Below are 9,877 nucleotides of genomic sequence, written 5' to 3'. Positions count from 1 at the left end.
CTGAAGTTACACGTTAACTTGAATGCACTGAGGCCTGTGTGGTCTGATCCACAATCAGCTCTCCTATTCTGTCTTCAGAATAACAGGCCTGTTTCAGACACTCCTACAATGATTTTTAACAGGACATCTTTGATAACACAGTCTTTTTTTGGCAGGAGGGCAGAGATTGAACCCAGGGCTGCTTAACCACTATTTCCCCATCCCCACACCCTTCTTAACAATTTTATTTTGAGACAGTGTCTTGTTAAGTTGCTTAAGACCTGATAAATTGCTGAGTCTGGCCTCAAACTTGCAATCCTGACCTTGGCCTCCTGAGTCACTGGGAACTTGTTGCTCATTTAGATGAAGGTAATTCCCAGTGACTTGGGAGGCTGAGGCAGGAGGATCAACAGTTCAAAGCCAGTCTCAGCAACTTAGCGAGACCCTGTCTCAAAATAAAAAGGACTAGGGATAAAGATGAGTGGTTGCATACCTTGGGTTTAATCCCTGGTACCACTGACCCCACCCCCCCCACCCCCCCCAAAAAAAGTAATCAAGCAATATAGAATAAGCACAATTGGCTTTAGGAGGAACTCTCCCAGTCAGAGGCTGCTCTATTGTTCTGTCACATTTTGAGCAGGTGGATAACCTAGAAGCCCCTGTTCATGACAGACCTCAACCTTGGTCAACTGATTCTTTCAGTGTTTCCCTTAGTCTTACTTTACATGTTAAAAGAACTTAAAAATTAATGATTATAAGAATAGCTTTTACCATGAGCAAAATTATTATCAAATGAGGATCTAAGTCAGAATAAAGAGAATCAACAAGAACGATTTTCAGAATTATGTATTTCAAAATACAGTCTGAATATCGGAGTCTCCTAAGGAAAAAAATGTGTTTCCAGTACTGGGGGTCAAACCAAGGGCCTCGCACATGCCAGGCAAATGCTCTACTGTGGAGCTACATCCCAGCCCTCTTATAGAATTTAACAAGGCTTTCCAATATTTTAGCACAACTTTTAAATTGCTCTTTATGATCATGTTGCAAAGGTCAAAAATGTCTTTCAAACAAAACTCTTTATGTGAAAAAAACCAAATATGCCAGCACATTTTATGAATTTTAAACATAACACAAAATTTATTTCTCACCCTGTTGTCTTGTCCTTCATGGTATATCTTCCCTCACACAGCAGTGGCATGGAACACCAAGCACCACAGGTCCTACTATTCCTGCCTGGCTCACTATGGTTTCCATGCTCTCACCTCCGAAAAAAGCATTTCAGAATTTAGGGATGGAAATGAGGACAATGAATGATTCTAATGTATATTTTAAAAATTAGCCTACAATCTTAAAACTTTTAAATGAACTAGTACCCAAATCTTACAATATACTTTATAACAATTTTTTTTTGCATTTGCATATTTTTATAGTTATCTATTTTGGTTTTCTAACCTACGTTATCATCACAAGGGCACATATAGATATACTCATATTGAGGTGTATACACAATCAATTTCTAATAGAAAGATACAAAATAAATCTACTTGGAAAGCAGGGGTTTAAGAAGCTGTTTGTCTCCCTTTTTTCATTCAGTCTCTTCTGAAGCTGAAAGTCATTCTGCATGAGTGCTCTTGCTTCTTGCCCCATCCCATATCTGCCAAGTAAGGTCTTGATGCAGCTCCCAAGTATCTTGCAGTCAACAAAGGTCATCTAATGGGGGTGATTCTGCTTGGTAGAAAGTTATATCCTTCAGAAAACTAAGAGGTTATCCAAACAATGAGGGAAAGATTCAAGTGGCCTCTCTGATTTCCAAGAAGCAGTTGAACACTGACTTAAAATATCTTAAAGGTCTGGAAAGAATTTTGACAGATAAGTGAATTCAGGACTTATCAGGCTAAGATTTAGAAGTCAAAAACTCCAACAATGCTTATGATAGACATTTATTTAAAATAATATATATGCAGACGAAATAATTTTTAAATTGTATGTTTCAAGTTTAACCAACTTCATAGAAATCTATGAGGACAATTATATCCACAGATTTCAATTACATGATTACTTCTTTTCCCATTCTTCTCGTTCTTTTCTTTCCCGAATAACCTCTTTAAGATACGGTTCAAGATAGAATTTATCCTAAAGAATAAATAAAAGAAAAATATTATATTCTACCATGACATACTGATATATCTCAAACACTTAATTGGTCTTAAACATCAAAATTAATTACCTTTTATCTCTAAAACACATGTACTGTTATATTAAGAAAGTATAATCTCAACCAGATTAAGAACTAGATACTTTTTAAAATGCAAAACCCCAAAAAGACACTACAATAAGCTGCTTTCATAGATTATGAGAGGGAAGTCCATCAGGGAAGAAAAAGAAATCAGTGTCCATAGGGTTTTGTCTGGTTTTAGTGCAGATCAAAGGGTGAGGCTATGCTTCACAAATCCTTCCTGGGCATCAGAGGACCATTCTGTGGCCTTCGTATGAACACCAAAATGTTTTTGAGTAGGAAGCCAACTATAGAGGGAGAGAAATGGCCTGGGAAGCAGAAGACTAAAGATTCTATTTCTGACTTTCTATATTAAGACCTATTTAGTGATTCTGGAAATCACTTCACCTCTAGTCTCAATGTACCTTTCTCTAAAATGGAGCCTATGCTTTCCTTATTAACTTACCCAGGCTATTAAAAGAATATTTATTTGGTACAACTTTGAGATTTCTAAAGTCTACACAAATGAATGTGCTTCTTTTGTTTCTAATATTCCATTCTTAAAAGCCAACAATGTCAGACATACAAAAGTTGTTCTACCTCCTCATATTTTGTCCACTGTTCTTTAGGCAAGATCTGTTGCCTCATGGTCAGGTCCAGGGCTCTCTTAATGCGAAACATCCTGTCATTATAAAGGTTCTCGGGAAGCCTTCTTATGGCTTCTTTTACATCTTCATCCTCATATATTGTATCATCTCGCATTAACCCTATGATAGAAAATAAAAGGGTTAGATAAAATATGCACTTCAAAAAGTAGTGATTTTTCTTTTTCTTCTTTTTTTTTTAAGAGTACAATATCTGTATGACTTATAGCTTAAGACAGGTTGAAATATCAAGAGTTTAAATCACCAGGTATGATGTTTTAAAACCTAAAGCATCTCAAATATAATGAGCTATTTCTTGAAACAATATATGGGCCTCTTATGATCACCATCACAAATTGCATATTTCATCTAATCCAATTCCAAAATATTTCAAATGTTTAGCTTGTCCTTGAACACCTATCTATAAACCACATCTCTACTTTCTTATACTTCAAATCAGAGATCAAGAATCTTAAAATGTCAGTGAACCAAAGACCTAGTAACATCCAATAATGCTTTCCATTAGCTTCAACAGCAAAAGATGAAGTTCATAGCAAATTATAAAGTTCAAAAAAATGTCATGGGGGTTGGGGTTGTAGCTCAGTGGTATAGCACTTGCCTAGCACATGTGAGGCACTGGGTTCAATCCTCAGCACCACATAAAAATAAAGGTACTGTGTCCATCTACAACTAAAAAGATTTTTTTAAAAATGTCATGTCACATTTTAAGATGTGATTCAATTTTAATATTTGGAAAAAATGTTTTGATTTAATGTTCACATAAGGGAGAACATAAGGAAAATTGTTCTGCAACCATAAATTGTTTCCATCTCAAACATTTTTAGAGGATTTCAACCCTCTTCTCTCAAAAAGAATAAAAAACAAAGAAGTGTGGTCTAATTTTAAAATTTTCTGATGTACACAGAAACAAAAGTGTTTTTGCAACCATAATACATCATATAAAAACACTATTCTCAGAAAAAGAGGAGGAAAACAAAGAAAACAGAAGATCACACAAATACTCACCGAGTTTATTGAATCCTGCAGCATTATAATACCATTTTCGAACACCATCCAGCCACCGGCCTGATGCTGCAACTAGTAATTATCACAGTTAGTTGCTCCAGTTCACTTACACTCCATGAACACAGTGTTAGATAAACAGTCAGTACACTCCTATAGTTACCTTCTTACAAATATAAGAAGGAATTTCCTTTCAAAAACTTATATTCTATACATTTTCAATAAAAACTGCTTATTTTTTTATGAACAAAAGTAACTTTGGGTAAAAAATTATGTAGCAAGTCATGGGAGAAAAGGGTGAGCTCATACACAAGTGTACATATGATCCATAGGTATATTATTGCCACTCCAGCTTAAATACAACATGCAGGGTCCTTATGTCCACCTGCTACCACTAGAATTGAAGGAGTGGGAGACAGGAAACGAACTTGAAAGATTTCTATCATTGTTAGTTACAAAATATATTACAGGAATAACTATAAATTTGTCTTTTCAAAGAAAACAGTATGAAAATAAGGGTGATATTTCAGAATAGAGCGACAGGTCTAAAGACTCATCTGCTAAAATTTTTAGTCAACATTACCATTATTTGACTTGGCTATCCTTTTTAAAAATATATATATATATTTCTAGAAGGATTTTTAGTACCATAAGTTAGTAATTTAAACATTAATATGGATTAGAAAAAGAAACCCATTTCCTCTTTCCAAGCAGCTAACTTTCCTCAAGAGAATGAATATTTGAAAAAAAAATAAGTAATGTTAAAACTCTTGGGGGAATAAAGCTGAGCCTCATTGAGATAATCCAGTAGGGGCTAAAGACATGACTGTTCCTGATATACACAAAGAGATATGGTACAGATAGGAAGTTAGAACAAGTTTAAACTTTCTTTTGAATTTTTTTTTTCTAGGGCTAGCCTCTTACCAAGGAAGAAATGCAAACTCTCCTTTCACTATAACCCCATCACGCCCTGACTCCTTAGTACATTATGGATAACATGGCATTAACAAATCTCCTTGGAAATTAAGAGTTATGTATAATATCACTTTCAGGAAGAAATAAAAAGAAGCAGGCCTACAGAAGTGATCTCACCCAGAGCCAGAGTTAGCTACTAATATTAGGTATATATGGTTCCCAAACACACCACAGAATGCCCCAAATATGTTAGATTAATTAATTAATAAATTCTTATATGTCTTCTCCATTCCCTAAAAGCTCAATGTCATTTAGGTTAACAGATTTATCTGGCAATCTTTCATTAATGGTTTCATAATTGTTGGGGATATGAAGAAAGGGTCCAATATTTTACAAACTTCCAATTTATACCGTCAAAGGGCAGAGATTAGCAAAAAGAAAAATGAGAATAAAAAACACCATGAGGTTACTTTAAATGTTCCGAAAATTTCTGCAATGTACTCTATAATAAATGTGTTTGTTCCAATTCCTACAACACACACAGGCTTCTCCAAACCTTCAGATAAGCTCACATTGCAGATAAACCAAGGTTAAACTGAAGCCTCACTGTAAACGTTGCTCAGCTACCTCTATTTCCCAGGGAGAAGCTCGAGGGGCGGAACAAGGGCTCCAATTCCATTTCCTCCAATAACCATTGTCTGTTACCAGGCATGAAAGAAACCTCAAGTGGTAGAATTTATCGAGCCAATGCAATTGACAGAACTTGGCTCATTTAGTAAGCACTCGGTTCACTTTGGCTGACACCCATTAATTATCTCTTTGCGTCCTTGAACTTTCCAAGGGCTGAGGGGAAGGACGCCGAGCAGCGGCAGCTGGCGCTCAGGGAAGTGAGAGTCACCACTGGCACCTTCGGAGCAGCAGGTCATCTCAACCCTCAGGCCAGCCAGACCTGGAAAAGGGAAGCCCGCTGAACGGGAGCCGCCACTTTCCCTTACGTCGCAAACCTGGCCATTTTGGGAGATCAGAAAAAGAGAAAGTCGCTGCGAAAATAAGGCTGAGCACCGCAGTGCCCACCAGAAACTACCCCCGTAACTTACCAGCAGGCCTGGTCGCCATTTTGACCCGGGAGCGAAGCGTTGCCTTCTGGGTACGTCCTAGAGGACGCGCCGGTCGCGGTGCGCAGGCGCCTTACGTCACGACGCGAGTCAAGGGAGGACATCCGCGCAGGCGCAGCTCCGACAGCCCGCGTTAGGCATCTGCTGTACCTCCCTAAATGGATGAGGTCAATGGAGTAGAGTGGGCATTTTGCATGCTGTTCCAAGATTTGTGCCATGAGAACACTAGGCGAGGAGTTAGAAGACCTGGCTTTAGTGCAGGTTCGGTTACTTACTAGCTGTAAGAACTTGGGTAATGTTTTTCAGATATATCCACATGGGTTGGGGGGTTGGGTCCACCAGCCCAGAGGATATCCTTGATGTTAAAGTTTCTTATAAAAGTAGTGCATCTTCTGTGTTCTTTATGACATCTCTGGATTACTTTTAATATTTAGCACAATGTAAATCTATGTAAACAGTTGTGATACTGTATTATTTAGGGAATGATGACAAGAAAAGTCTGTACATATTCAATACAGATGCAGTGTTTTTCATATATTTTTGATGGACTCATCACATATGAGTGGACTCATATCCACATATGTGAAACCTACAGAAATGGAGGACTGAATCCTCATTCAATTCTTAATTTATGATGTAAGTACTATGATTATTTTCTTTGTAGAGAGAGGAAGGTGAGATTCAGAAAGATTGAATAGTTTGTCCTCTTTGACACCACTACGAATCCAGATTCTTCGAAAATCTGAGAATCCAGATACAAATCCAAGCCTCCTTAATTCTAGAGCCATAAGAGATACACTACTAATCTCATAGAGAACCAAACCTCTCTGGTCTTCAGTTTCTCCAGCCGAAGTTCTACATCAAACCATTTTTAATGACATGTTGGGTCAAAAAGTTTTAAACTATCACCAGGCCTGGTGGTGGTCATCTGTAATTCCAGCAATTTGGGAGGCTGAAGATTGAGCGTTTAAGGCTGGCCTGGAAAACTTTGCAAGACCCTGTCTCAAAATACAAAAGGGCTTGAAATGCAGCTCAGTGGTGGAGTGCCCCTGAATTTAATCCCCAGCATCTCAAAAAGTTTCAAAAATATTAAATCTAAGAGATATTGTAGATTTTCCATATATAAAAGAGTAAGTACATAGATTTTTTTCCACTTTGAAGTTCTAAGCTCAACATGTAAAGTCTGAGGCATAAAAATCTAGGGACAGAAAACAATTGATGGCATTAGCATGACTGATAAGTTACTGGTGTGCTTCCACCATTACCAAATAATACCTTACTTTTTTGTTTTTTCTTTCAGTTCTAAGCTGAGGCCTGGGACAATTTAGAACTTGGTTTTGTAAATTTGAAGTGTTATTTAATGATCTTAGTCACAAACCAATTTTAGTTATGTTGCCTTCTTTCTTCTTCTGTCTCTGCTGCCATAATTTCTTCCTTTGACTTTGTCCTCTATGCAGCCCTAAAAACTAATGAATGGCCACTTCCAGCCTACATGAGCAAGGGTTAAGTCTGAAAGATATGAAGAAATGCAATAATTTGTACACTGGCACATTGTTTTACAAAGGGAGAGGTAGTCCATAAACTCTTCTTTATCCTTTAAGTAGCAGCTGGTTACAGGGTGGAAGTGGCCAGAGAAGAAAGACCTATGTAAAGGGATCAGATACCCAGGATTGTCACATAATTCAGTTCCTCTAGGCATTAAGCCTGGAGCCTGGTAGTATTGCTGATTCAAAAGTTATTTTAGGTTGAATATCTCCTGATATAGGGTAGGGATTACACTTCTTTGTCCTTTTAAAAGTTAGGCACTAGGGGACTGGGGGTGTGGTAGAGCACTTCCCTAGCATGTGTGAGACGCTGGGTTCGATTCTCAACACCACATGTAAATAAATAAAGGTCCATCAACAACTAAAAAAATATTTTTTAAAGAAGGCACTGAGCTAAGGAACTGAATAGATAATTCACAGAAGAAATACAATCGATCAACAAATATATGAAAAAATGTTCAACATCTCTAGCAATTACAGAAATGCAAATTAAAACTACTCTTAAGATTTCCTCTCATTCCAGTCAGAATGGTAGTTAGTAGGAATACAAGCAACAATAAATGTTGGCAAAAATATGGGAAAAGAGGTACACTCAGACGTTGCTGGTGGGACTGCAAATTGGTGCAACCGTTATGGAAAGCAGTATGGAGATTCCTCAGAAAACTTGGACTAGAACCACTATTTGACCCAGCTATCCCACTTCTTGGTTTATACCTAAAGGGCTTAAAGTCAGCATACTACAGTGATGCAGCCACATCAGTGTTTATAGCAGCTCCATTTACAATAGCCAAACTATGGAACAATCCTAGATGTCCTTCAGCAGATGAATGGATAAAGGAAATGTGGTATGTATACACAATGGAATATTACTCAGCCTTGAAGAATGAAATTATGGCATTTGTCAATAAGTGAATTATCATGCTAAGTGAAATAAGCCAATCCCAAAAAACAAAGGCCAAATGTTTTCTATAATATAATGATGCTAACACTAATTCACAATAAGGGGGAGCTAGGGAAAAACAGAGGTACTTTGCATTAGGCAGAAGGGAGTGAAGGGAGGGGAGAGGACATGGGGGTAGGAAGGATAGAATGAACTGGACATTACTACCCCATGTACACATAATGATTACACAACTGGTGTGATTCTACATCATGTACAACCAGAAGAATGAGAAGTTATACTCCCTTATGTATGATGTGTCAAATTTGCAAAATGCCTTTCCCCATACATAGATTGGCAACTCTTCAGTCATAGAGTCCTAGTGGAGACATCTGGGATACATTGACCTGTATAACTAAAACAACATGGAACGTAGCCTTTGTGATCCCAAGAGACATGTATGAGAAATGTGTATGGTTTTAAATCACTTGGGATTTTAGGAGGGTTCATTTGTGTAGCTCAGCTAACCTAATCTGTTATGAGTGGGTTGTTCAAAAGGCAAAATGAAGTTCTATGGTGTAGGAAGACCAGGCAAGATTGTTCCGTGCTGTCTCCCAGCAGTACATTCTTCATTGATTCCTGTTTATTGACCTCATCCATTGAAGAATTCTCTGAAAGCACACATGTATGTCATCTTTGCCACTGTGTCCTAGGACCTCAGATGTCTATTGAATGAATGAATAAAATATCTTTAACAGGAAGGACATTATACCTGACTCTGACCAATTACAAATTAACTTTCTCATTTCTTTCAGGACATCAGGCATACTACAAACCCTTGTGCATATCACCCCCAAAGTTGGTGGCTTTAAATCAATTTCTCCCATTTCTGAATCCAGCTATAGTTAAGGCTGGAATACTCACTGAAATAGCTGCCTCACACATCTGGCATTTGGTTGGCATGGGTGGACCAACGGGTTTGGCTAGGCATCTCTTTTTTCTTTCCAACTAGCTTCTCTAGTAGAATGACTAGATCTCTTTAAATAATAGCTCAGGGTTCCAAGAAGACAAATCTCAATGTCCAAATGCTTATCAAGAATCTACTTGATAATGTCCCATGGGCCAAATCTCATTGGCTCAGTTATAACGAGAAGGAACTTCTCAAGAGTGTAAATAACACTGCTGGAGTTGTGGCCCAGTGGTAGAACACTTGCCTGGCACGTGTGAGGCCCTGGGATTGAGCCTCAGCACTGCATATAAATAAATAAAATAAAAGATCTATTGACAAATATTTTTTTTAAAAAAGAGTGTAAATAATAGGTATGGTTCATTGGGCACCACCGATATTAAGTCTACTCAATCTGGTGATCCTAAGGCAGATAGTCAGTTACAAATATAGAAGCAAAGCTCAGAGATGAAATCACTTGCCCAGGATAACATACGTGGTGAGGGTATTCATGCTATAAATCTGCTTCCTGGAAGTAAGTCACTTTATTATGACTGTTAGTCTTATTGTCCCTACTTCTCTTCAAACTTTCCTCCCTGTCCCTTTCCCTTTCCTG

General features: G+C 37.7%; 1 protein-coding gene across 1 annotated transcript; it reads right to left on the bottom strand.

Moving 5' to 3' along the window:
• Nucleotides 1-1,903: 1,903 nt before the first annotated feature.
• On the bottom strand, nucleotides 1,904-5,957 carry LOC124960250 (cytochrome b-c1 complex subunit 7). The gene is made up of 4 exons (XM_047518950.1): nucleotides 5,874-5,957; nucleotides 3,865-3,936; nucleotides 2,795-2,961; nucleotides 1,904-2,112 (listed from the first exon to the last, which is right to left on the bottom strand). Exons 1-4 carry the CDS (start codon nucleotides 5,890-5,892, stop codon nucleotides 2,035-2,037), a joined length of 336 nt encoding a protein of 111 aa, XP_047374906.1. The 5' UTR covers nucleotides 5,893-5,957; the 3' UTR covers nucleotides 1,904-2,034.
• Between the last annotated feature and the right edge of the window lie 3,920 nt (nucleotides 5,958-9,877).

The sequence above is a fragment of the Sciurus carolinensis genome, chromosome 1, assembly GCF_902686445.1.
Source record: "Sciurus carolinensis chromosome 1, mSciCar1.2, whole genome shotgun sequence".
Lineage (NCBI taxonomy): Eukaryota > Metazoa > Chordata > Mammalia > Rodentia > Sciuridae > Sciurus > Sciurus carolinensis.
The sequence above is the reverse complement of the archived record's forward strand: the minus strand, read 5'-3'. Positions and strand labels throughout refer to the sequence as shown.

Coding starts and splice junctions, on each gene's coding strand:
- LOC124960250 (XM_047518950.1), bottom strand. Junction 2,962..3,864: donor TGCAGGATTCAATAAACTCG/GTGAGTATTTGT, acceptor TTTCTATCATAG/GGTTAATGCGAGATGATACA. Junction 2,113..2,794: donor AGTGGACAAAATATGAGGAG/GTAGAACAACTT, acceptor TTTATTCTTTAG/GATAAATTCTATCTTGAACC.